General features: G+C 45.4%; 1 protein-coding gene across 2 annotated transcripts in view; it reads left to right on the plus strand.

The window, feature by feature from the left end:
- The window catches only part of PRKCB (protein kinase C beta), a 241,597-nt gene that overhangs the window by 186,748 nt on the left and 27,441 nt on the right, over positions 1–27,408 (plus strand). For both annotated transcript variants that reach the window (XM_054042412.1, XM_054042411.1), the window contains exons 11-15: positions 4,395–4,486; positions 6,910–6,972; positions 9,778–9,916; positions 17,909–17,989; positions 18,294–18,401. In XM_054042412.1, the coding sequence (XP_053898387.1) occupies positions 4,395–4,486; positions 6,910–6,972; positions 9,778–9,916; positions 17,909–17,989; positions 18,294–18,401 (483 nt within the window). The remainder of the gene's footprint in view (positions 1–4,394; positions 4,487–6,909; positions 6,973–9,777; positions 9,917–17,908; positions 17,990–18,293; positions 18,402–27,408) is intronic.

Raw genomic sequence — 27,408 nt, forward strand, 5'->3', positions numbered from 1 at the left:
CAGATTTTCAGCCCCCTTTGAGCCTGCCTCTGATTTCACACTGCATTCTCTGCGCACCCAAAGAACTGTGCTTGGAAAAGTGCTCGCGTACGTTTCCCTCTTGCCAACCTTTCATGCACCAAACACTTCCTCCGGGTGTGCACGTTCAAACATGGAGCCTCAGGCTGGGAACCTGGCAAATTTATGAGCCAGCCCTTGATTGAATTAGACCTGGTCCTTAAACCTTTCAGAAAGACCCTTGTCTAGGGTTTGAGTTACAGTCCAGGTAGCAAAATACCACTTTTGTCAGTATTCGCTGCTTGGAATTAAGAAGCTGAGCAGATGGTGAAACCTAATAAGAAATCCAGAAATTTCCAATTGAAATAGGCATCTTATTAACTTCTGCAAATAATAAATAGCATTTTTTTAAAGCCGTCTGTGGCCAGCTGTTGAACAACTTGTAAATGAAAACGCCCAGGTATTTGTCAGCAGGAGCAGGGAACAGTAATCGGTATAGTCTGCTAGACGGACGCCAGTGGAGTCAGAGAGGATTACACTTTAATATTATCCCAGCAATTGGATTTCCCAAACACATTCAGTGTATTTAAAGTGTGTGGCCCAGCTTTGCAGAACAGTAATCAAAATATGGCAGGGGAAGCTCTTTCAAACACCATCTTTGTGGCATCTGAAGTGAGTCAGTGCAGGATTATTTCTAGGAGACCTACAGTAGCTAAATAGTAATCATGTTTGTAATGTAATCAAAATGTGTAGCAGAGTGTATTATCAAATGCAAGCACAAGCCCTCTGATTTCTCGGAGCACAGTCCAAAGCACAGTTCCCAGCCTGCGCTGTTAGTTCAATTGACTACTAAAGAAAAAAAAAATCTCAAATCCGCCTCTCAAAGAATGAGAGAATTATTGTTCAGGCATCACGGGGAAATTTTGCACCCTCACCTAAAAGCCTGTGGGCTCCAGCTAATCTGGAAAAAGGGGAGTGTACTCTGGCATCTTTATAATCCCAGAGGCACGGCCAGCATAGGACTGCTGTTAACTGCCCATCAAGCGTAAAGGCACCTCTTGTTCCCATGTGGGCCAGGACGGAGATGAGCGCTTCCATCATAGTAAGCGATAATAATAGGTATTGTCCTGCCTTTGCCTCCACGTTGCAGTGTGAAGCAAGGCAGGAGAAATGGTAAATAAAATCAGCAGAATAAAGGGACCCAAATAAACCCAAAGAATCCCATTGTTCCTGACTCAGCTGTTGGGTGAGAGGGGGGCATGCATGTTTGATCAGAATCCTAGATAAGTCTTGGCATGCACTGATTGAACGTTGGTGGAAAATGCTGAGGATCAGAGTCGCTTTTCCTAGCTGGCGATGCAGCTTTCTGTTCCAGCCTGCAGTCAGGCCAGCCATCTGGCTTCTCTTTCTCTATAGCTATATAAAAGAGAGAAGCTGTATCTATATATCTATCTATACACTTTTTTTAAAGCACAAACATTCTGTTTTCCTCCAAAGGGAAGGAAGCTGAAGGCCTGTTTTTTAGTACTGGCTTGGCTGTATCGAGTAGCCACCTTTTTAATGTTCTTCCCCATTGATGTTGATTGATACTTTTTAGATAACCGTTCTGAAGATGTGCAATATTGTCTGACATTCCAGTTATTCTACAAGTGTGATTGTGCTTTCAGAATCTGAGTTCCCTCCACTGCACATGTCCGTGTGCACATGTATGGAGGGGCATGTGCAAATTGTCCAGACATCAGATGGGTCTAAACCTATTTTAGATGCTTGTAATGTCATGTTTTATGTCACCTGCTCACATTTGCATATCTTCTGCTTTCCTTGCTTTTGTAGTCCTGGGAGCAGGGTAAGGTTTATTTCAAGGAGAAATGCAGAGAGAGCAAGGGAAACAATGGGTGAAATATTTCACATTATTGTAGGCCAGGAATCAAAAGCCCCCTCTCAAGTTTTGGTTGCTGAATGACCACTGTATCTGGCTGCTCCTTTATACCCCAAAATCATCTCTGCAGCCTATTATTTCCCCAACGCTTGTTTTATCCTTGGAGATGTCTGCTGCCCTGCTATGGAGGAGTGCACATTCCTGCCTGGGATTGTGTTGAACTTCCCTTTGTTCATCTTCAGTTGGGTGTGTGTTTGTGATGAGGGTGGTGGTGGTGAAGGGCCAGCGTGCGTGCGGCGCGCGCACACACACACACACACACACACACACACACACACACACACACACACACACACACACGACTGACCTGTTACTGCCTCTCTTGCTGAAGCACAGGCTCCGGCTCTTTGTGGCAGGTGTGAGGTGTATCCACCTGGTCAGGGGACCTTTCCCCTCCACCCCCTTGTGCCTGTAACTGGATGATGTCACAAGCCCTGTTCCTCAGCCACGATAAAAAATACCCCAAGTCTTGGATGCAGCCCAGTGCACTCCTCCATGAAATACACCTGCGTGCCCCACTCCCTTCCCTGCAATTTGTGTGTGTGGGTGAGTGTGTCCCTGCCCCACCCACTGGAGGGGAAGAGCCCTGCTCTGTGTGTCTGAGTGCGCGCTAGGGTGACCAGATAGCAAGTGTGAAAAACTGGGACACTTTTTGTTGGGGGTGGGAGATATAGTTGCCTAGGTAAGACACAACCCCTAATATTAAGACCGTCCCAATAATATCAGGATGTCGGGTCATCCTGGTGTGTGCTACTTGAGGGATGAGCCCTGCTTTATGTGTGGAACCTGTCGACCTGTGGAACTCTGTGCCAGAGGATGTTGTAAAGGCCAAGACAATAACGGGGTTCAAAAAAGAACTAGATAAATTCAGGGAGAATAGGTCCATCTATTAGCTATTAGCCAGGATAGGTAGGGATTCTGTTTGCCAGATTTTTCAGATGGATGTGTGCGCCCAGCCAAGTGGGAAAGAGGGGTGGTGACACAGTGTATTGGGGGATACATTTTATGAAGGGTTAGTATGTGTTATAAGCATGTTACAGACACAAGCAGCATGCGTTAGAGCTAGCTATAAGCACACCCAGCAGTAGGGGGTTTGAAATGATAAGCAACCTTTTGACCTGTCTGACTCTCTAACAATCGATTTACCAGTTATTAAAACATCTACTAATTTATTAACCCTTTATAAAGGTCCCTTGAATACAGAATGTAACTGGAGAGAGTGTAGGCTAAATGTCGGCTCTGCAGAGAGTGACATTCAGGGAGGATGAGGTCAGTGCAGCTTCCTTTTGGCTCACCTGATAGACCTGCTGTTTGTTGGCCAGGAGGCTGCTAATTGAAATCTCTGCTGCGGCAATGTGTTTGATGGATGGACACGCACAAGCGCGAACACACCCTGTGTCAGGTCCTGCAATGGCAGGCTTTCTGGCTGTGTAAGTGCACTAAGTGTTTGGCCACCATTTGGCAAATGCAAGAAGATTCAAGGGAGGCGTCCGGGCTGATGCGAACATTGCAGATGCCTTTTCTGCAGCTCTAGCTTTGGATTCTCCGTTAGCTGAACGTTCTTGTGTAAAAGCTGCTGGCATATCAGTACTGCAAAAATACCAAGCGATCCAGGATCCTGAATGCGGCCGACAAATGTGTCTTGAGATAAGAGATGAAAAAAGAAAACCCTGATGTCAAAAACCCTGAGTGTAAATTGCGAACAGAGTTCCAAATAGAGCAAGTGTGTGTCATTTATCCACAAACTGCAGTGCATTGTGCTGACGGACTACAGCTCTCCCTTTGTTAATGCGAGTTGGGTATGCAGAGTGGCTGAGTGGGGCAATAGCCCCACGGATGTGGCTGCTCCCTAACCTGGCTGGGAATTTTTTTATTTAAAATGAAGATTTGGAAGGGGAGAGGGGGCGGGGGACCCCAGACTAGTCAGTAGTTCATTGGTTAAGAGAATGAGCTGGGATGTGGGAGGGCAGAGGTCCAAGTGCCCTAACCACTCGGCCATTGGCTATTCTGGTCGCTCACTTGCACACGTCTTGCTTGTTTCAAAAGGGCTCATTCTTCTTCCAGTGCAGGCAAAACCAAATTGCAAAACCTCAATTTTTTTTTTTCCCCTGGCAAAACGCAATTCTTGTTCTTCGGCCAGTCCTACTCCACCCCTACCTGCCTTACAGGCCAAAGCTTGCCACTGTCCCCAAAGATCAGAGAATGGGCTCCACACACTTAGGAATCTGTCTGGTTACCTTATATGCATCACGCAGACCCAAGCTTTGCCTGCATCGTGTTGGAGGATGGGCACCAGGAATGACAACGATATGCTATATATAGATTGTCGAAGGCACAAGTGGCACTTCTACGGGGAGTTAGGTGGCTGTGACTATCTACCCCTAATCTTCAACCTCACTAAATTCCCTGCTCTTGTGATTCTGCCGCTGTTCTTAATTTTCATGTTCTTTTCTTTTAGGATCGCTTATATTTTGTGATGGAATACGTGAATGGCGGGGACTTAATGTATCAGATCCAACAGGTTGGCAGGTTTAAAGAGCCGCATGCTGTGTAAGTTCAATAGCCAGTGTTAACATTCATCCTTTGGGGGGGGGGAGTATTTCATGGGTCTGTGGAGTGTATCTGCGGGTTTAGGATCCGTGGTTCGATGTTCAGGTTTTTGAGGGAGGAGACATGCAGAACGGGAGGGTGAGCAGAGGGACAGCAGGAATGCGAAGATGAAATGTGCCCGATGGTCAGAAGTAATTGCAGAGTGCAGGTTTTATTGCCTCTTGGGCCTGAAAAAGCACCAGGGAGCGCTTACAAGTTTCTCTGTAATTAAGTGTTTTGAGAGGCTGCAAACGGGATAGGTGACCATCTCCCCAAGGTTTGCTTGCTGGCAGTCAGAGGGCTGCTGAGCCGGCTGTTGGCCTGAGTGTGTCCGAGAGCTGCAGAACTTCTTACAGAGCAAGTAGATTTCACAATGTGTGTCCCAGGCCAGCCCATATATTGCCCAGACTGGAACCCCTCAGCGGGGAAATCTACACTGATGAATCTCATGTCTACAAAGAGGCTCCCCTTGGGTTTGATTTTAAGCTACAGCATAACGTGCCACTGGCATAGCGTTGCCTTGTGCTCTTGTCTCTGCCTTTCCTTTGCCAGCGGGGCTGGTCCCCAGGAAGTTTGTGGGTGAGCAGGAATTCCTTCTGCAATTAGCACTCTGCTAAACAGCCTACTGCATCTGCTAGATGAGCTCAGCCCAGGGGTCCTGATCCCACCAATGGGGGTTTTCAAGTCTGTGGTTTCTAGTCATGATCCCGTAAGGAGGAGCAGAGTGGATGACACCCTCGGAGCAAACAGCGTGCCTTCCCGTCGGGAACAGGCTGTGCTCAGTGGGTGGTGTCTGATGTGCGTCTGGGTCAAGAGTCTCAAGAAGGGGTTCCTGTAGTTACACCCCTAAGCCCACACGTAGACACGTCAATCAGTGGCCTGAGTCTCAAATGTGCTAGCAGGCAGCAGTTCCTGTTGACTCCAGTGGGAGACGCTGCGCACTTTTGGAAAGCCGACCATCTTACCTACGTGCTTAAATATGGACTCCGGAGCCTAACTTGAGTTCTCCATTGTGTTTAAAACCTTGGCCCTAGATCATCACATACAAGGAGATTTCAAAGGCCTTCTAAGGAGAAGTTTCAGAGTAACAGCCGTGTTAGTCTGTATCCGCAAAAAGAAGAACAGGAGTACTTGTGGCACCTTAGAGACTAACAAATTTATTAGAGCATAAGCTTTCGTGGACTACAGCATCCGAAGAAGTGGGCTGTAGTCCACGAAAGCTTATGCTCTAATAAATTTGTTAGTCTCTAAGGTGCCACAAGTACTCCTGTTCTTCTTCTAAGGAGAGTTCTCCATGTCCCCACATTTCGGCAACCTGTCCTTTCCTTGAGCCACATCTCCATCCAGAGAGTGCTTCTCTCTGGCTAGCCAGCCAAGGTCCTCTGAGGGCAACACAAGGGACTCCTTTGTATGGAGGTGAAGATGCTGTCTGCGCGGTCCTCCCCCTAGCCTGGGGGCCACATTTGGATTCCCCCAGTTTTAATCCATTGACTAAGCAACTCTGCTGTGAGGTGTTTAAGCAGTCGAGTGGAACAAGCCTTTCCATGGACCGTCTTGAGAGAGAGCCGCAGCCTTGTGCTTTGGGATCCGCAATGGAAAGTGGGTTTAACGTGATTTCATGCTGGTAAAAGGTGCCAGATCGGGAGCCCTGGAGGCTCCCTAGAAGTTATAGATTTAGTAGAGCGCAGGCTGCAGGAATGGGAGCTTCCCCTCGCGCCGCCATGGAGACATGCCTCAATCCTGCCCTGCGGGGGCCATCCCTAGACAGACAAGAAGAACAATCAGTCTTTGGCTGCTTTACTGCAGCTGCCAGCCAGGTGCGGATCAGTGGCTTTGGCACCTGCTGACTGTAATCTGGGCTGAGGATAATAAAATGTTTCACAAACCCACCAAATCCCCCTTTTTTTTTTAAACAGCCTCTCCAGATCTAGGCTGGGTTTAAAGCTTTCCAAGGGACGCTGTATAGTTCAGGCACAGTCCTCTGAGCACAGAATATTCTTTAACAGACGTTACCACTGGTTTCTTTATCTTCTTGGCCTCCCCATGGTGACATGTAATTTTGTGTGTCATGTTCAATCACCCCATAGTAACGAACAGTCATAGATCTTGGCTCCATTATTTTAAAAATGGAGATCTATGTAATCAGAAGTGACAGCCCCACACTAGCCCACAGCAACCTGGTCGTGTTATTACCCGATCTGTGGCAGAGGGGAAGCTATGTCACTCTTGCATGATACTTGTCCAGTGTTTTTCCAGTGCGCTTGCCTTTATCTTTTTGGGATGTAGGCCCAGTGTGTTTCATTTTGTGTAATTAGATTTGAAAGCTTTTCATTTTAATTTATCTGCTTTAATTATCAGTATTCCTGTTAAATCTTTAATTTCAGATTCTATGCAGCAGAAATTGCTATTGGCCTATTCTTCCTACAAAGCAAAGGCATCGTTTATCGGTAGGTGAACATATTCTCCCTCTCTCCCCTTCTAAAGAACTGGTGCAAAAATATGAGCCTGTTTATTACAATGATTGGACTTTGTGCTTAGGGTTCAAGGAGTCTCTTCTGTGTCAGCTGAGTGACCTACTAATCAGCACAATAGTCCACTGGGGCTGCAGCCCATTGCAGTGTCATGGAGCACAGTTTGGCAGCTGTCCAGGGGGTATACGTGCAGTGAATAGAACTGGAGGCCTGTTAATGTTAGTGCTTTATGAGAGCATGATTTTGTTTTACCCCAGTTTTGTAGGGAAGAGAGCTCATAAAAGTGGTTTTGATTTTTTTTCCTGCCTCCCTGTTTTACATTTCTGTTTGGACGACATAAATCACAGCTGGTGGGGTGGATGAATTGTGAGATGTGTGTTTTACTAGGGAGCGTTGTTTTCTCATCTTTGAGACTTTGAGTGGTTTGTCCTGAGACTTGCGGTATAAACCTGGCACTTACCGTTCCAGTGTGAGTTACAACATTCTAGGTTAGCTAGATTACTGGCAGGCCCGGACAGCACTCCGAGGCTTCTGGCCAGGCACTGAAACTAGCCATCGCTCTTTCGCATGCTGGAGTCTCCACAAGGCCCAAGGTAAAGCAGAACATCCTTAATGAATGTCAGATGTCATTAACTGCCCGTGAAGGAGAACGCTGACTGCACTAGTGTAGTCATGAGTTACTGAACGCTGCTCCAAAGATGAAAGCAGTCGGGACAACCAGACATGAGGGACTTTTTTTTTTTTTTTTGGCCATTGGCTGTTGCAGAGAGACATTGTAAGTTCACTAGTACTTTGTGCTTCTTCTCCCTATAAAATTGAATGCAGACTTTTGTTTATCTGTCCTTGCCCAATCCAAATTCTAAGCACCGTTGTCATAGTTAGTGAAGTCCAACAAAAAGGGAGCAACTGTAAATTGTGCTATTCCCGCTATTGCACTTTCACTTAACTGACCAATTTGTCGAACTGAGGAAGTGCTTAAAGTATAATTCTGCATATGGAATGATCTTGGCTCCAAATAGCTAAATTTAATTTCTCTATGAAGTGTGTTGCAATACTGAATGTTGAATTGTCCATCCCAAACCTTTACACTCCTCCCTCGGTGTCCCTTCAGGATTAACCCAGTCTTACTCCTGGTCTCCCCGTCACTCTGCTCCCCAAACGTTTTTGTGATTACACCAGGGAAACCAGCTCATGACATCTTTGTTCCTTCCGAGTTGAGTCATGATACATGGTTTCAGTTCACTGGGGAATTTGTAGTCCAGAGCTCTTGTATTATCTCTTCCCCATAATTCTGGTGCATTCACTCAGTCGGAGGCAGGATGAACCTTTGTACATGTACCAGAGGCTCTGCCACTGTGACTCAAGTTAGTAGATGAAATGTATGCATGATTATGTTTATGCTGGAGGCCAGTTGGCTGCTGGGTGAGAAGCCAAAGAGGGAGAGGAGTTTAGATGCTGCTACTAAAATATTAGCTGGAGGGAAATCAAGGAGGAGCAAAGGGTTTATTTCCACCCTAACTACTGGTTATTTTCCAGCCTTCCTTTTCCAGTAGACCCTCCTGTAGCTTGTGTTAGAAGTGAATATGGGTAACTTGCGTTAGAATAGCGGATCCAGAGCATATGACAGAGGTATTGTGAAAAGGGGCAACCAAACCATGACCTTAAACAAAAACACCTTTACAGAAACTCAGGTGATTGTCTGCCTTCTTTTTGAACTACAGTAGTTCTTCTCCTGGTTGGAGGCTCTGGGCTAGATCTTTAGCTAGCCTAACTCTCCATAGTTCTATAAAGTCAATGGAGCTATACCTGTTTACATGAGATGAGAATCTGGCCCGGTCTCTCAAGCTGGTTGACATTAACTTCATGATGTGCCCTCAACTTCAGCTCTATGGTGTATGATTTCCGTTATCCTGTTAAAGAGATTTGCAGCCTTGGGCACAACTTCATAAATCTTGCTAGCAGATGGCAATTGACTCAGAGTTCATAGTTTGCACCATGACATACCACTAGGTTACCGGCCTGATGGCCTTGCTGTACCCTGTGGACAGAGATACAGCACATACGCCCTTACCCCAAACAGAGACCTTTGGCTTATTGTACAGGACATAAACAAGAAAATAATAACACACACCACCTAGCTGCTTGGTAATTACATGGGGAGCTACTTCTATTTGAAATACTGAACGTTCACTGAAAGACTACCCTCCAATTCTTTTTTTTTTTAGTGTAACCCCCTGGCCGCATCGTAGCCGACACTGGAGAACTGAGCCAGGCATCTCCAGAGCTGAAGGCATGAGTCTCTACAGCTTGAGCTGAGAGGTGTAGCAGACTCGTATCGTCTGCGGGTCAGGCACAGAGGCCTGTTATGTTACATTAGGAAGAGAAGTTGAGATAATGCTAGAATCTTTTCTGACTTGGTACCATCTACCTTTAGGTTACATGTGAACTCCAAATACACTCTGAGGTGCATAGAAATTAAAGATGAAAAATGATCTATTAAGTCAATCTCCCTGCTAGTGCAAGATTGTTCTGTACAGTATTTTTTCCAGTGTGTTGTCCAGCCTGGCATTTGTGGAATAAACATTTTAAAAGTTGGGCGCCGGTATGCCTAGATTTCATTCTGAATCATTATCCCCAGGACGTATTCCTACAAAGGGTGTATGTGTGAGGGAGAGCCCTTTGCCTGAATGAGCTTGGATGCAGGAGGTCTGTTGGCTTTCTTTACTATATCCTTTCAATTTGACCCTTTTGTGTAACAGTTATTTTACTGTCCTGCTGTAGAGACCTAAAGCTTGACAACGTGATGCTAGATAACGAAGGGCACATAAAGATCGCGGACTTCGGCATGTGTAAGGAGAACATCTGGGATGGAGCAACTACCAAGACCTTTTGCGGCACTCCCGACTACATTGCGCCTGAGGTGAGGGAATGAGATGTGCAGCAGCAGAGGCTCCTAGGCGATGGGTTTTCAAGGATAAAAATATCTTGTGGAAATGTGTATTTCATAAAACACCTTTTGCTTCTGTGACCGAGGTTTGAATGGATACAGGCAGAGAGAAAACACAATAGCTTCAGTGGCTTTTGTCACTCAATAGATGCATTGAATAGCTTTTGTCATAAGCCCTCCGACAATAATTGTCAGTTGACAGCATTTCCTTCAGCGATGCCTGTGTGACTGAGTCTGGAGATGGCTTGAGTTTTTTCAAACCAGAGATAAGGGCGATCCCTTTAGGACCAGCTGGAGAATGCATGCAAACCAAAATGGGCACTAGAGCTAACCGGGAATTTTCCATTGGAATGATTTTGCAACAGAACGTGCAGTTTCTACAAAGTTGAAACTTTTGGTGGAAAAATTGATTTTTTTTTCTATTTGGAAAATTAAAATAAAATATTTCATTTAGGATTGGTTTGACCTGATTTGGAATATTTCATTTTTTTTAACAGACCCAAAATGATTTGTTTCAAATGACTTCAATAAAACGTAAACTACACTTTCCTATTTTGACACATTGCCTTATGGGAGCTGTAGTTCTGCCCTCTTCTCTCCAAAAGGCAGGGCTCCCAGTAGGATTACATCTACCATAAGGCAATGTGCAGATTTCATTCTGCCCAAGCTGTTTGGTGCATCATGGTAGTCACATGACTCTGGATACATTGTGGGAAATGTCCTCAGGCCGGAAGTCGGGGCCAAAGGCGAAAATGAAGGCATTGTGCTCCCAAACTACAGCTCCCATAAGGCAATGGGTTACCATAAGAAAATACAGTTTAATGTTGAAATGACTCAAAACAAAGCATTTTTGAGTCATTTCAAAAACCTGAAATAAAACATTTTCATTTCGGGAAAGTCTAAATGTTTTGTTTGGATCAAAAATATTTCAACACTTCAAAGTCAATTTTTTTTTTCAGAATTTCCATTACAGGGAAAATTTCTCCTTCCTGTCTCGTAGCGGGACGAATGCCAATGTTGGAATGTCAGAATTCCCTGCAGGAAAGCAATTCTCCGTTTTGCTCAGCTCCCACAGGGGCCCATCACTGTGTCTGCCAGGCTCTGGCAGCTGGGCTGTGTCACCCGGGACTGTACTGAACATTCATTCATTTAAATGTTCCTGTGGTCTGTGCTGCTTCTCCCACTGACCCAGCAGCAGCAGTTAGGCATTACTACTATGTGTGCCTACCTGCAGCAAGGAAGCCAAAGGCCTGTCAGTCAAAGTGAATGTCTGAGCATCAGTCCCCCCACTTCCTTCCCAGCATTTTATGACATACAAGCAAGGAGTTGCCTCCGTTCTCTGCTCCCATTCCAGCTTTTCAGTGCCCTCTTCCAGCTGCTGGGTGGTGGAAGGAGGGTGAGGGAAGGCAGCAAGGAGAAATTCTTTACTGCAAAGACCCTGCTCACAACTTTAAGGGGTTCCGGCCAGACAGGAGGGAACCAGCGGGAAGATTCTCTCCCGCTCCCTCAAACCACCTTCTCAAGGGCTCAGCACAGGTTGTTGGCCCTGAATCAATCCCCTTCCTCTAGACACAGAGGGCTGTTGCCAGCTCCATTTCCTTGCAGCACGACTGGGTCTCTGCCTGTTGGCCAGCCAGCTTGAGAACTCTGGACAGAGACCCAACAAACACCATAGCCCCCTTAGTAAGCTATGTTCTGCTGGCCTCCCTGGTTTTCTGGCTTGGGGATCAGTACCTGGGGTGCAGTCTCTGCCCCTTCCCTGGCAGTCCAGTTTGTTCCCCATCATCATTCCCCCTCCATCCCAGTGGAATGTGGTGTCTAGTGGAGCCACCTTTGTTGCTGGGGATATGGGCACTCACCTGCCTATGAATGTGGTCTGGATCTCTCTGCACCCCTTCTCCTGCACCCCAGGAGCTCTTCTCCCCACACCCAGACTCCCTCTCACTGGGATGGGGCAGCAGGGTTCCTCTGACTCGGGGGCCTCTCTTTCTCCATCTTCCCCTCCTCATGTACGCTCTCCTGCTGGGATCTGGGGGCAAGGCTACTCTGTCTCCAGGCCATGCTCCTCTCCCAGGACCATTCCTCATAGGGACCTGTCTCTGTCCTGATTCCCTAGCAATTCTGCGTCTGTGTGTGCAAGAGAGATCCCTGTTCCCATGTCCAAATCTTCCATGGAGAGCCCGCTCCCCATCATCCCAGCCCTGGGGACGTGTGCCTTACCCAGTCATTCACAGCTAAGAGCCAGTAGTCTGTTACAGCAGCAGCGCTGCAGCATGTAGGTTGACAGTTCAAGACTGCCTGAGACCTTTCTAGTGAATACGCTCTGACCAGGGATGCAGGTTCCCCTTCCTAATGGCTCCCTCCTGTGCATCCAGGAACCCGGTACAGGAACCTGCAGGACGGCTCAACAGCCACGTCAGTCCATAAGGCCTTGCCTCACTAAGGGAGGCTGACAAGGACTTTGTCCCTTTCACAGCTTTGGCTCAGGGTGCAGGCGTATGGAAGCCAAGAGGCTTTTGGCCTTCACAGGGTCCAGTTCGCAAGGTGTTAAATGTGCAGAAATTCTCCCCTTCATTAGGTCTGGGGAATTCCTGCCTTCCCCGGGTTCTTCCTATTCTACAAGGCCCCAGGATAAGTGTGCTCTCAAAGCAATACCTCCCTCCTTGTTATGGGGCTGCTCTGAGCAGCCTCTGGGGGGAGCGGGGGCATTCATAAGCTCCCAATCTGTGATTCTACACCCATGGTCCTGGGAACCTTATTACATTGTCTCCGTCTAGCCAGCTCACTGGTGCTACTTGGCAGCCACCTGTCTGGGTGACAGCTCCCTTTGTTCTGCTCTTTTGTTCAGTTGGGTCTGCCTCTTGATTTGGCTGGTGTCCAAGTACTCGCAGAAGTGCTGAGTCCTCATTGCCAGTCTTTGCCAGGTGGGGAGTCTGTATGTTGTGTTTTCTTACCTGGGCGGTGGAGTCATTTCTGCTCCCCTGACCCCTTGAGTGCAGAAATCAAGAGTCAATGATCTTTGCCCTCTTAGATCGTGGTTTCTTCCTGATTGGACAAGGCTCCATCTCTCCCCCTCTCCTGGGATTCTCGCTGGAGCTCACATTTGGAGCAGACTGGCCTCAGGGGGCAGCAGCGTCTGTTTCTGAAATCTGTAAGGTGACCACCTGGTCCTCATCTTTATTTGGCCTGACCTGTTGGATCTGCCCTCGTTTGCTGATCCTTTGTTGTCCATTAGGGCTTCCAGGACTTCTGTAAGGTAAAGCACCTCCATCCGCTCACTGCTTGCAACATCCATTGTTTGTAAATGGTGTCACTGGATTGGATGGGAAAAGAGGAACGTCCGACAAGGGAAAACTACTCACCAGTAGGTCTTCTGGCTGTAGTCAGCCCCTTCTCCCATCCCAGCCTTGACGGAGGGTTATCTCCCTGTCTTTGTACTGGAAGTCTCTAGTCGGACTGCAAGTGGGTGGGCAGTGTATCACTGGCCTTGCCTGGCAGATCAGGTTCCTCGTTGCATCTCATAGAGAGAACTATGACAAACGGAATTACCAGTGACTAATATTCCCTTATTAAAATAATCCTGAGACATCCCCATCCTGTTACTCGCAATGAGGGGCTGCAGGTGTGTTCTGAAATAACTTCATAGCAATGTCTCCAAACTGTTCAATATCTTAATGCTTGTGTCAGCTTATTACTTGAACAACTGATGGCATTGTGTATGACAAATTATGCTTGAAGTACCGCCTGGGGGCATGTTAGCCATTTATTTAAGGTAGCCAGTGTTGCGCTTGCTCCTAAATACCTCTCCCCTTTAAAAAAAACAAAGAAATTTTCTTACATTCTGCCTGAATGCTCAGCAATGAAACATTAGTATTTACCCACTGAAACATTTTAAGGAAATAAATCCCCTTCAGATGTATGTCAGATTATGTCCCAGTATTCTAAACTACTTTGTGTTTCATCTCAGCCAGGGAGATAGTTAATTACTAGCCCAAATGTGTATTATGTAGCCTCTGTGTATTAAGAGTAGTAGCTCTGTTGCTGTGGGTGATTAATACTCCTTCAAAGCAGGACAAATGACCACGTCCTTTGGTAGTCAACTGAGCATTATCACTTAAACACTTATTTTCCTTGGTTTAGTTTGTTTTTTCAATAGAAAAGCAGCGAATGGGAAATTAGGATGCAAATTGCTAATGGATTCAGGAATATTATTATTATTTACCCCGTTGATAGTGCTCTTTACCTGTCGATCTCAAGGAAGGAAGTAAATGTATCCCCATTTCATAAATGGGGAAACTATGCACATGCACTTGGCCGACATCACACAGCTGTTCCGTAGCAGAGCCAAGATTAGAACCCAAATTCCAGGGCAGTTCACTCTCCACTAGGCTCTACTGCCTTCCATGAAGAAGCTGAAAATGTTTTATGCTATCATGGCCTCAAGTTAGAAATATCCTGTGACTTGCTTGACCCATTTGCTGGGACTCTGTTATAAGGTACAAGTCACCCTGGTACCTAAGAAGTGAGGTTCTTACCCACGAAAGCTTATGCTCCCAATACTTCTGTTAGTCTTAAAGGTGCCACAGGACCCTCTGTTGCTTTTTACAGATTCAGACTAACACGGCTACCCCTCTGATACTTGATCACTGGTACAGTTTTCTGTGAAGAGAGAGTGCTCTTTAGTGGTGTTTTTTTCTGATGTTTCCTACAAGGTTTTTTTGTTTGGTTGTTTTATTTAATACTTTTTACTCTTAGAGGACTTTGGTGTGAGCAGTTCACCCCTGAATTTCCCAGGGCATTGGCAAATCACCAAAAACCAAGTGAAAGGAACACTAAGTGAACTAGAAGTCAAGGCAATTCAGAGCTGACACTCCGTGTCAGATCTGAGTAGTTCAGCAACACTGAAAGGAAAAGGAACAGTCCCCGATTCAACAAGCTATGTGCCTGATTTTAAGCACACTGCTCAGGTATTTATAATCAGGCACGTGTGTAAGTACTTTGCTGAATCAGGACCCCTGTGAAGTTAAGAACAGCATATCCGCTGTGATCTTTAAACTTAACTGAATGTCATTGCTTTTGTAGGTTTAAAGTAGGCTGTTAGTAGGTCATTTGATGAGGCCTGTGATTTAAAGACTGAAAACACCTTATTTTCCTGATGGGGCAGTAATGGATCATGGTAAGAGGCCATAATCAGGCTCTGTGTCGTACACCAGAGTGGTAACTTTGGAACGGTTCTGATCTATTAGGCCGATAGGATTGGTCATGTATTGTTTATCTGAACTCTGCCCCATGAGCCTCTTGTATGTAGCTGGGTCCTTTCCAAACTGTCGGAAGAGAGAAGCTCTTGTTATAACCTGCTCCATTTCATGGCTGTAATCAAATGCAAATGGCTGTTTGCATTATGGAAGATTGACAGAGTAATCTGAAAAATAACCACTTGCCTTTTGTTCTTTGGGGATGTTGTTCTCCAAGGGAGGGGGAGGTGGAATGTGCCAGGGTTTTCTCTTTATGTGGGAGAGAAATGGGGCTCCATGTGGGCTCAGATGTCTGTCTGTGCGGATCAGACTGCAGGATCGGGGCCTCAGTCAAATGTGGGGGGTGGAGAGGTGGGAACAGAAAGAAAAACCTTTTGGAGTTGAACTGAATCACGTGTATGTATATTTTACTGTGATTAGCATGTGATTTGCATTCATATTTGAATATATGAATCTATTCAGAATAGAATTCTGTAATTAGGATGAATAAATTGTGTAATTGTTCTGCGTTAAGTAACAGATGGCACAGCCTAAGGCCTGTCAAACTCTGTACGCTGAAACGAGGCCCAGCAACAGCAGCTAAGCAAATAAACTGGGGCTTGAAAAAGCCCTTCACAGCACCGATTCGCTCTCTGCCGAAGCCAGGTTCCTTAGATTCAGTTTCCAGCCTGGTTAGAACTATGTGTGTGCGTGCGCTTGGGTTTCCTTCCTGCTTCCCCTTTGATCATTGGTACCCGAGACTAGAGTGACCTCCTCATTTGAAAATGGGAAAATAAAATGACAGAAACATGGACTCTCCCAGACTCCCCCATAGGCACCGTCATTCAGACAGCTGGACCGGCTGACTCAGTAGCTTGCTAGAACAAACGGTGTTCCTCCTCTCCTTCGCTCTCAGGAGGGCTGATTGCTGGAGTAGTTACTTTCCTTAAATAGCTGGGAAATCAAAACACATGCTAGTAGCACCATAGTTGGGCTGGAAATGTCCCGGTTGTGCAGTGGGATTGTACATTAGCTTTTTCTATGATGAAGACACACAATCTGTGCTGGTGTGTCTAAATTGTCCTTTCATATGGGCAAGGTACTTTGTTCATTTGGGGCTCAATCACACAAGCCAATGAGTATTCTGACCCTGTTCCAGCAAAGCCCTTAGAGCATGTGCTTCAATTTAAGTACATGAGCAATCCCATTGACTGGGATAGCCTGGACCCTTATTCGAGATACTGTGAAGCGACTTAGGAGGTTCACAATCTTGAAACAAGTCTGAAGTCCGCTAGTGATCATGCAGATTGCTAATGGTCTGATTACTGTGCAGGGACTCGCATTTCTGGAAACAGTCTCTGGTCCACTTCTAATGGAGGAATACATACCAGCTATGTCTGCATGCGTAAAGCGTAAACTATGGTGCAATATAACTGCCTCTATTTTTGAAGAATGTGAAGTGGAGAAGGCTTATTTAGGTAAAGTGGGACTTTCTCATGGTCTGGTCAGTTTTTCTCCACTGAACAACTTTGCTATCAAAGTGGAGTTTCTCTGGAAGCAGAATTGTAACTTCAACCTTGCGATGCACCGGAACAATTTTTGAGCTTTCAATTTATTTCACTAGAAGGAGAGTTTCTCTGTGCCAGACATTACTCCAGTTGTACTCTGCCCTGACTGATGGCTGTTCATGACTTAGGAGAATTTAAACCAAGCTGTGTGCAAAGCTGATAAATGATCTTGCTGATTTCATAGCAAGGTTGTATTGACTGTGATTTCACAGCCACAAGTTTTCACAAAAAGAGCCATGCAAAAAATGTGAAATGTCACGTTTTGAGACAAGAAATTGACCCTTATTCCAATGAAATTTTGACTCTTGAAATTTCAAAACTGTAACGGCTTTCAACTGAAAATTGTATTATATCCATTTTAACTCCAAAATGATCAGATTTGTAAGCAAATGTGATGCTGCACAGTTGTGGGAGCTTTTTTTTTCCTTTTCTTTTTTATTTTCTGGCAGTTTGAACTATTTAATGAAATAAAAATGCAATCTAATAGCTTCAAATGTTGAGATTTTTAATTACTAAAATTTCATAAGCCCTTTTGAAAGATATATCTCTACTGAATATACCTAGAGGGCCAAATTCTGTACGATTACTCCAGAGCAACTGTAGAGAAATCAGGGGAATTAATCCAGTTTTACACCACTGTGAATGAGAGTAGAATTTGGCCTAATCTTTTGAATTGAAACAACGTTGTATCTGTAGTGATGAATCTGGGCAGGGGGACCCTACAGTTGTGAGCAAACCTGATCACTCTGATCGTATTATTGTTCTCTCTTGTCACGCATTGACTTTTCAGGCAATATCTCAATTTACCTGGCTTCTTAGAGCTGAAGCTTATAGCAGGCTGTATTTAAGACACCATGTGTTCTGCATTACAAAAAAAAAAAATACATGCTAGTTGAAAAATCAGAGTGAATGTTTTGTTTTTCCTGATGTTCTGCATATGCCATGTTAACAAGTGCTATGCAATGCCTGACTTGCAAAGGTGCTGAATACCTGCCGTTACTGTCTATTTCAACAACAGCTGAAGTACTCATCACTTCTGAAAATCTGACCACAAATAAATATCCCTGTCCTTTTGACCTGGACCAAGGCTTGGAATTATTTCGCATTGTGCCAACAGGCTAATAATTGAAGCGTCGTAATCCTGCTGTTTTTGTTGTTTTTAGATCATTGCTTATCAGCCCTATGGGAAGTCAGTGGATTGGTGGGCATTTGGAGTTCTGCTCTATGAAATGTTAGCTGGCCAGGTAATTGAATTTTCATTGATTCCCATGGGATTTTGTTAAATTCCATTGTGAGCAGCAGTTGAAGAGCAATTTGTTTTGTCCCCGGCAAACATCGGGGGGTGGGGGCAGTGCTTTGTGCGGTGCTGGGGATCAAGCGTCGTGGATCACAGCCATGGGGAGAGGCTGCCAAGCTGAAAGAGATCAGTCATGAAGCGCCCGGAGAAATGAAAGGTGGCTGACTTCCTACCTGAAGATCATAAACACAAATGTTATTCCAAAAACAATGATATGCCACTTAACCTGTCTTCTCTCTCTTCCTCCCTAGGCACCCTTTGAAGGGGAAGATGAAGATGAACTTTTCCAGTCCATTATGGAGCACAACGTAGCCTATCCCAAATCCATGTCCAAGGAGGCCGTGGCAATCTGCAAAGGGGTAAGGGGCAGCCCTGGCTTTTTGGAGGGGGCGAAGAACGTATGGCTTGGTTTTTATGCAGCGAGGTGCGGAGTTGCACATGCAGCTGCGTGCCTAATTCAGGGTGCGCTCCCTACAGCTGCTGTCACACATTGTGGGACCACCCATACAAATGGGCAATAATGGCACAGGCCACTGTTATTGGGCTCAATACAGGAGTAACGGGGTGACATTCCTTGGCCTCTTTTAGGCAGGAAGTCAGACTAGATGACCCCATAGTCGGTTCTGGCCTTTAAAATCTAGGAGTAAGTGCACATGCCAAGTAGCTGTAAGATGGGCCGTCCCGCTTGCTTCCCTCTCAGGCGGTAATATTGCAGCCCCTTGGAGATTTGCATCCGGTGGCCGCTCTCCGTAACTAAATGGTGGCACTAACGTCTCTGCAGCCGGGTGAAATCCTGCCAGTGAGGGTACTGCCGTGGATTTCAGTGGGATCCGTGTTCACGCTGGACAGGGAAGCATAAGGGTTCTAGGGGCTCACCTTTCCCTCGGAGGGCACTAGGCAGTGCTATGTATTTAGTGTCCAGTTGCCAGCCATTTTGAACACCTGCAGCAGAGAGATTGTGCCACCGTAACGTGCATCTTCCAGCCCACCCCTCCCACTGCTCAGGGTCAAAGATTGAGCACCCTTCCCCGTTCTGTGCAGGAGGGAGAACGTCCCTCAGAACGCAACTGCTTTCCCCATCCCTTCTTCCCTGGTGATTCACTGTGTATGGACAGTCCAAAGAGGGGCCCTGGCACCTCCCTGGGAAGAGGCAGGGTCCTTATGCGGCTGCTCCCATCTGCTCAGTGCAGCATGGGCTGGGAGGGGCACAGGGGCCACATATCAAAGGGGAGCATAGCGTACAGCCCTACAAAGGCAAAGCCGTGCCAGTTCCTAGAGTAGGTCCCCCAGCCCTGGGGGGCTTAACAAGACGATCCATTCGGACGTGGTGTGGGTGCCACAGGCTGTTTCCAGGCCAGCCTCTCCCGCACGGGGCCTCTCTGTTATTTCATGCCTGTCTCAAAGAGTTTTAAATATCTGTTGGCTTTTTGTCCCATGTCGTCATGCTGCTGCTGTCACTCTGGCAATACTGGCGGGCGGTGGCACGGGGTCAGCACGTGTTGGTTTGAGCCCAGCTGTGCACCCCCGTCACGCCCTTTCCATCAGCCCCATCTGTTCCTTTTGGGCCAACAGTCCAAGCCAGTTTCCAGAGCTCTGCCCATGTGCTGGCTCTGCTGTTGCTGCACGGCTCCCCTCTCTAAGCCAGGCCCTCTGATATTGGTAGGACCCTGTGGCAAGAGAAATAAAGGTAAAATACCGTCCTCTGCTTAATCGGTTTATTAATGGGCCTCCTCTCCTCTAAGCAGCTCCATCCCATTTAGAAGCAGGACCAAACTCTTTATTTTCATGGCTGTCTTAGGCCCGGTCTACACTACCACGTACTTCGGTATAACTTGCATCGCTCAGAGGTGTGACTAAGCCACCCCCTGTGCGACGTGAGTTACACCAACCTGAGCACCAGTGTGGACAGTGCTACCACTGCCTCTCGTGAAGGTGGATGTGTTGTGCGGACAGGAGAGCTCTCTCCCATCGGCATAGAGTGTCTGCACCAGAGTGCGATGAAGCACTTCTCGGATAGCCCTTAGTGGGGGTACGTGGACGTTGAAGGGCGTGACCTTGCAGCTGAGAATGTGGGGATGCCACAGTCTCCAGGCAGCACTTGGGGTTTGGGCTTCTGGCCTTCCAATTAAGTGGGAGTGGTGGGGATGAAGTGTGGAAGCTGATAGCAGGCACCAGACTTAGGGCCATTTATCCAGCGACTCCTTTACCACACTGAGTGGCAGCAGAGGAAGTTCATGTATTTGTATTAGACATAAAACAATATCAGGGCCAGGATCTGGGAAACTTCATAATGATATTTCTAACTAATTTTAAGGTAGAAAATAAGGCCAAAATCCTGCAAATTTAAGTGCCCGTATATGTATTTTGCAGGATCAAAGCCTAATTTTACCTTATCAAATGGCTTTTTAAATGAGACCCTGTATGGAGCAGTGTACTGAGCTGGGAGCCAGCCCTACAAAGCCTTAAGTACATGCCCCACTTTATTTGCACCCTAAGTGAACAAAGCACATTAGAGTCTTGATGTGGATGTTTATTATTCAGGTTTGACCCCATTCCTCGGTCAACCAGAACTCAGCTGTAGTCCAGGCTCTCTGATCATTAGATTATTGTGTAGGGTGCCTGCTTTAGTTTTAAAAACTTTTTATTTATTTGTTGTTTTAAAAATGTCAAGCTCTCTGTAACTCAAAGTAGCATTTGCACCTGTTAGTGGATAATGACACAACCTGTGATGAATTTCGCTGCAGCAGCATTGGGTAGCTCCCTTTCCCATTGCAGCAGGACTCGTAGCATGTGTTACCAATGGGAAGTACTGGCTCTTTGGAGGGGAAAAGTTGAAGTGTTCCAGGTTTTAAGTGGGTCATAGGGAAGCGATTATTTTCCAGGTCACTTGGCAGTCACTTTTTACTGAAATTAACAGTAAAGTCTGCATGTTAATTTAGGAACCATCATATTAATCTGAGCGGGAGTTTCTGCCAACTTTCTGGTTTTTAGTGGGGGGAGGAGGAGGCTATTTCTCCAAGTCTGGCATTAATGAAGAGAGGAAGATGTTTTCTGGTGTTATGCTAAACATCATTATCCCCACAGTGCTCCAGGGAGTAACACTGGCGAGTGATTAGAGATTGGAGCAGTGATAAATCTAGCGGTCTGCTTTATTTTCTGTCACATCAGTCAAAACCTGAATGCTGTAAATCGACAAGAAGAGACCATGATTAAAACATCTGCTGGGTATAGCTGTAATGGCTTTTCTCACTTCTTGCAAATATGAAACTGCATGGAGGAAATTTAACTATACATACAAGTCTGGTCTCATTTGTAAATTCTTTCTTTTTTTGTCTTGTGTAGACAACAAAGTGGTGGTTCAATACATATATTTTTCTGAACTAAAAAGATACAAGGGACATTGCATTTTTCTCCCATTATTCCCTGCTCCCCCACAAAAAAATGGACTGCAATTTTAAGAAGCCTCAGTAAGCTAAAAAGACAGATTTTGTCCAGACACATTAGAGGGGTCGGTATCTTCAAGTTAATGAGCGTCTAAGTCTTGCTGCTTTTCCAGGAAAAAGTTTCATTAGCTAATATACAAAAACAACCCAGTATCAATTCAATGAAAAAAGCAATTGGAAAAAGCTCTGCATGTAAACAGGAAAGGTTTGTATATCTCAGCCAGGATTTCCAGGAACAATTGAAGGGGGATTTTGTTGTCCCTACACAATTTTAATCCTATGTGCTAGTGCCAGTCCTTATTTAGTGTAGTTGTAGATGTTGCTTTGGGAAGCCAGGAGATGGAAAGCAATTTGACACAGAAGGCTCTGTATCTGCATGAGCCAAATGGTAAATGTTCATCTGATGCACTCCCTGGGAAACAAATGGGATACTTAACTGCGTCTTTGACTCTTCATTAAATGCCACTTACTAGATCAAATGTAATAGTGCTTTCCCTATTAGAGTATCGAATGGGTCGGGGAAGGGGGGTGTTTTAGGAGAAGAAATCTGGTTGTTTTGCGGTGGGGGGAGCGAAGGGGGAGGCAGACATAGTAACAATTGGTTTTATTGTGCATAGCTTTCTTTGTGCAATCCATTCTTGCTAAAGAGACCAGAAATGCTGGTTCAGCTATCAAAAGCCAGCACTCATGCTGGGCAGGCCCCTGCCATCAGCCCTGTGTCCTAGAGGAAATGACAGGTTGGTCTTCTATCCAGACTACCTGGCATGTGACAACTAAAAATATACCCCATCTCTTTTTGAGGGACACATTCTTGTTTGTGACCCAACTGGTTTTCCTAAAGTCTGTATTTAATAGATCACGTGTGCACTAGAGCACTGGCATCAATATAAACTGTTCTCTTCCCATATGGAGACTTTTGAATGTGCCTGAACAAAGTCACTGTTTCCAGGTGAACAGATTGCCTGTGAATACCAGGTCCCTCTTGAATCTCTGTTGATAGCCATGGCATTTCCTGCCTTTGCTTCCTCAGTCAAATCTACAGGTATTTGGAATGGTATTTTCAATAGCTCAGATGCCTGGGGGAGGAAAACATCATATAATATATAACTAGCCCATTGTTTAGATCATTTTAGTGGCGCAATAGACACATCAGGCTATTCCACATCCCACTACCCCTCTGATCTATTGTTGACACGGATATTGAAGTAACACAACGTATCTGATATTTCCAATGGCATCTTTATCTTTTAATAACGTTGAAAAGCTGATAAAATGTTTGGGTTTTTTTAAATATATTTTTTGGGGGTGTGTTTTGGGGTTTTTAAGTTTTTTAACATCCGTTTTAAGTGACCCTGATAATATGGGAAGATTGCCCAGTCATCGGGGTAATGTGTTTGTGCCAGGCTGTGGTGACATGCTGAATGCTGCATGATGTAACAGGCTACATGCAACTCACTAATGCTGCAAGTGACAATTCACAGCATTCTGGTGACAGTCAAAATTTTCCAAATTTTGAATTCTCAATGACCTATTTTTTTGTTAAAAAATCAAATTTTGATGGGGAAATTTTCACCACCAGCTCTGGGACAGTCTGTCTGATCCTAATGCTAACTTTGCTTTCCTTTATGGCTGAGAGTTCAGCTCAGTTTCTATTGTCCCAGTTTACAGGGACACAAGTTATTGTGACCATGTTCCAACCATGAGAATCTGGGAAACATGTAGATTGTGGCTTTTAGTGGTTTAGGCCTGTGGTTTTCTTTAAGTGAGGGTTCCCATCTTTTTGTTCTCTTGGGATAACTGGCAGATTTTGAAGACATTAGAGATGCTCTCAGTAGGTAATGAATAGGCAATGAACATATAGTGGAGACAAACCCAGCTTTCGGAACAAGACACCATGGTACACAATAACTCTGAGTGGTAATCTCCATTTTAGGGACATGTCTGGTATATGCAATGAAGTCAATTTGTTGCATGCATGTCATGTGAGCCAGATACTGAATTTAGAGGGGGGCAAAGATCTGTTCAAGCATTTCCACCTCTCAGTGCAGGATAATCTGCTTTATAGAATCATAGAATCATAGAATCATAGAATATCAGAGTTGGAAGGGACCTCAAGAGGTCATCTAGTCCAACCCCCTGCTCAAAGCAGGACCAATTCCCAGCTAAATCATCCCAGCCAGGGCTTTGTCAAGCCGGGCCTTAAAAACCTCCAAGGAAGGAGACTCCACCACCTCCCTAGGTAACGCATTCCAGTGTTTCACCACCCTCCTAGTGAAATAGTTTTTCCTGATATCCAACCTGGACCTCCCCCACTGCAACTTGAGACCATTGCTCCTTGTTCTGTCATCTGCCACCACTGAGAACAGCCGAGCTCCATCCTCTTTGGAACCCCCCTTCAGGTAGTTGAAGGCTGCTATCAAATCCCCCCTCATTCTTCTCTTCTGGAGACTAAACAATCCCAGTTCTCTCAGCCTCTCCTCATAAGTCATGTGCTCCAGACCCCTAATCATTTTTGTTGCCCTCCGCTGGACTCTTTCCAATTTTTCCACATCCTTCTTGTAGTGTGGGGACCAAAACTGGACACAGTATTCCAGATGAGGCCTCACCAATGTCGAATAAAGGGGAACGATCACGTTCCTCGATCTGCTGGCAATGCCCCTACTTATACAGCCCAAAATGCCGTTAGCCTTCTTGGCAACAAGAGCACACTGTTGACTCATATCCAGCTTCTCGTCCACTGTGACCCCTAGGTCCTTTTCAGCAGAACTGCTACCTAGCCATTCGGTCCCTAGTCTGTAGCAGTGCATGGGATTCTTCCGTCCTAAGTGCAGGACTCTGCACTTGTCCTTGTTGAACCTCATCAGGTTTTTTTCTGCCCAATCCTCTAATTTGTCTAGGTCCCTCTGTATCCGATCCCTACCCTCTAGTGTATCTACCACGCCTCCTAGTTTAGTGTCATCTGCAAACTTGCTGAGAGTGCAGTCCACACCATCCTCCAGATCATTAATAAAGATATTAAACAAAACCGGCCCCAGGACCGACCCTTGGGGCACTCCACTTGAAACCGGCTGCCAACTAGACATGGAGCCATTGATCACTACCCGTTGAGCCCGACGATCTAGCCAGCTTTCTATCCACCTTACAGTCCATTCATCCAGCCCATACTTCTTTAACTTGGTGGCAAGAATACTGTGGGAGACAGTATCAAAAGCTTTGCTAAAGTCAAGAAATAACACATCCACTGCTTTCCCCTCATCCACAGAGCCAGTTATCTCATCATAGAAGGCAATTAGGTTAGTCAGGCACGACTTCCCCTTCGTGAATCCATGCTGACTGTTCCTGATCACTTTCCTCTCCTCTAAATGTTTCATAATTGATTCCTTGAGGACCTGCTCCATGATTTTTCCAGGGACTGAGGTGAGGCTGACTGGCCTGTAGTTCCCCGGATCCTCCTTCTTCCCTTTTTTAAAGATGGGCACTACATTAGCCTTTTTCCAGTCATCTGGGACCTCCCCCGATCGCCATGAGTTTTCAAACAAAGCCCTCAAAGATGTAGCTCCCTTTGCATCTCCATTGGCTAATCCTATTATAACTTGAGAAGTTAAGGCCCCAGGTCAGCAAAACCCTTAGGTACTTAGTTAAGGACTTTGCTGCATTAGGACTTGAATCAGTAGAAGCTGACCACATAGTCAAGATACAAAATTATGTTTTTCCTAGACTACCTAATTGCTGTTTGAATTAACTCTTGAAATGTACCATTGGCCTTGAATATGTATTGGTCTAATACAGTCCTCTTCATTTACAGTGATGTGTTGTATTCACGGCATTAGTGTAGGGATTAAACCAACTTCTTCCTATTTAATACACACAATGCCAAATGATTCTTTTCTATAAGTCAGGAGAATCAATCTGTAGACTTCATGGGCTTCTGTATAACAATAGCAGATGGTGACTTCATGCTAACATGAAGAATAAAAGCACAAAAGGAAACTGGAAGATTTAATTTCTAGGTGCATGTATCAAAAATACAGAAGAATAACTACATCACAATATAGCCCTGTGCAGCAATGCAGACAGGTACCTCAAGTAGAAAATTAATCTTTTATAATTCATTAGTCAAGGCAAGCTAGGGTGACCAGATGTCCCAATTTTTTTATAGGGACAGTCCCGATTTTGGGGTCTTTTTCTTATATAGGCTCCTATTACCCCACCCCCGTCCCGATTTTTCACACTTGCTGTCTGGTCACCCTAAGGCAAGCTGTTCAGAATGTGGTGTGGATTTGTGTTAACTTTGGGAAATTGTGTGTTTAACAGGGAAATTTAAATTTAAATTGTGAAAATTTAAAGTTTAAATTTAAACTGTGTGTGTGTCTGTGTCTCTGTGTGTGTTTGAAACAACTACCACCAAAAAAACAGCAGGTAAACGGTAAGATTTTGGCTAGTAAAACCTAATTAGTAAATTAATGTAGGATATATTTACTGCTGTGGATGAGAAGCTGACTATAAAACAGTAGGTGCAATGGAACAGATGCTAGTTCAAATTTGAATGTGTGCCCCTACAATAACCAATTTCTCTCTTAAAACAAAGATCTACCTATGAGTTAACATCCAGGTCCCAATCTAGAGAAATTTTAGCTCCATCAACAATTTTCTGCTATCATGCATTGGAGAACGCCAGCTCCAGTAGACATGCAATACTCAGCATTCGGTCTAATACCGGCTGTGGAAGCACAACAATTATTTACATCAGTTATTAGAACTACAAAAAATCCACTCAGTGAAATTGAAAATTCTCTCCCTAATTCTTCAATGTTAAATCCTCTTGTGTGAGGAGAGCATGATAACTTGGTGTGCGAGGAAAGAGATCAGGGAAGTCAGGGGACTGTCATGTAGGGAGGAGCAGTGCTGAAAGGTGAGCGAGATTTCCATACAAACCCAAGTAGGCGTTGAAAAACAGACATTTTGGCATTTAAATTGTGACCATCAGATTTTTGTCAAATCTGAACTAGAAGCAGATCCCGCTGGTTTCCAAGTGAGATGCCGTATTTCTGCCATTCTGCCTCCACAGGAGTTGATCCAAGTCCGTGGGAGATGAGTAGGCTCATAGGTCTTCAGAGGAGTCACGTGGCTGACACGTGACTTGTTTCTAATTCAACATTTGAAGTGACTCATCCTGCTTGGCATTTTCACTGCTGAATTTTATATGTAGGAGTCCCAGTGCTTGATGTTTCAGCCGAGGTCCTGGTCGTGCCAACACACACGTGCTTAACTTCACTGCCATGAGGAGTCCCATTGACTTCAGTGAAGTGAAACATGTGCATAAAAGTTTCCAGGATCAGGCCCAAGAAAGAACAGAACCCCCCTCCCCCCCTCCATATAGCTCTTTGCATGTTGACTGGATGTAATCCAAGCTAATGTTGCATGTGAAAATCAAATGGAGAGATGGAGAGAGACCGCAACTGAATGAAACAAATTTGAGGAAGAGTTCTCAGTGGACATTTTAGAGTCTCCAATGGTTGTAGAGGCAATGCTTTTGTAATAACTTCCCATTGATTCATAGACTATTTCTCTCACCACTGTGATTCAACTGGCAGCATTTGACTTATCAGCGAGGGTCTGATCCAGACCCCTGTGAGGGAGATGGAAAGACTCCCGTTGACTTCACTAAGGGTACGTCTTCACTACCTGCTGTATCGGTGGGTACCAATCGATTTATCCGGGATCGATATATCACGTCTCGTTAAGACCCGATATATCGATCCCCGAATGCGCTCACTGTCGACTCCGGAACTCCACCAGAGCGAGAGGTGGTAGCGCAGTCAACAGGGGAGCCGCAGCCGTCGATCCTGCGCTGTGTGGACCCCAGGTAATTCGATCCAAGATACTTCGACTTCAGCTATGCTATTTGCGTAGCTGAAGTTGC

Source organism: Malaclemys terrapin, chromosome 10, assembly GCF_027887155.1.
Source record: "Malaclemys terrapin pileata isolate rMalTer1 chromosome 10, rMalTer1.hap1, whole genome shotgun sequence".
NCBI lineage: Eukaryota > Metazoa > Chordata > Testudines > Emydidae > Malaclemys > Malaclemys terrapin.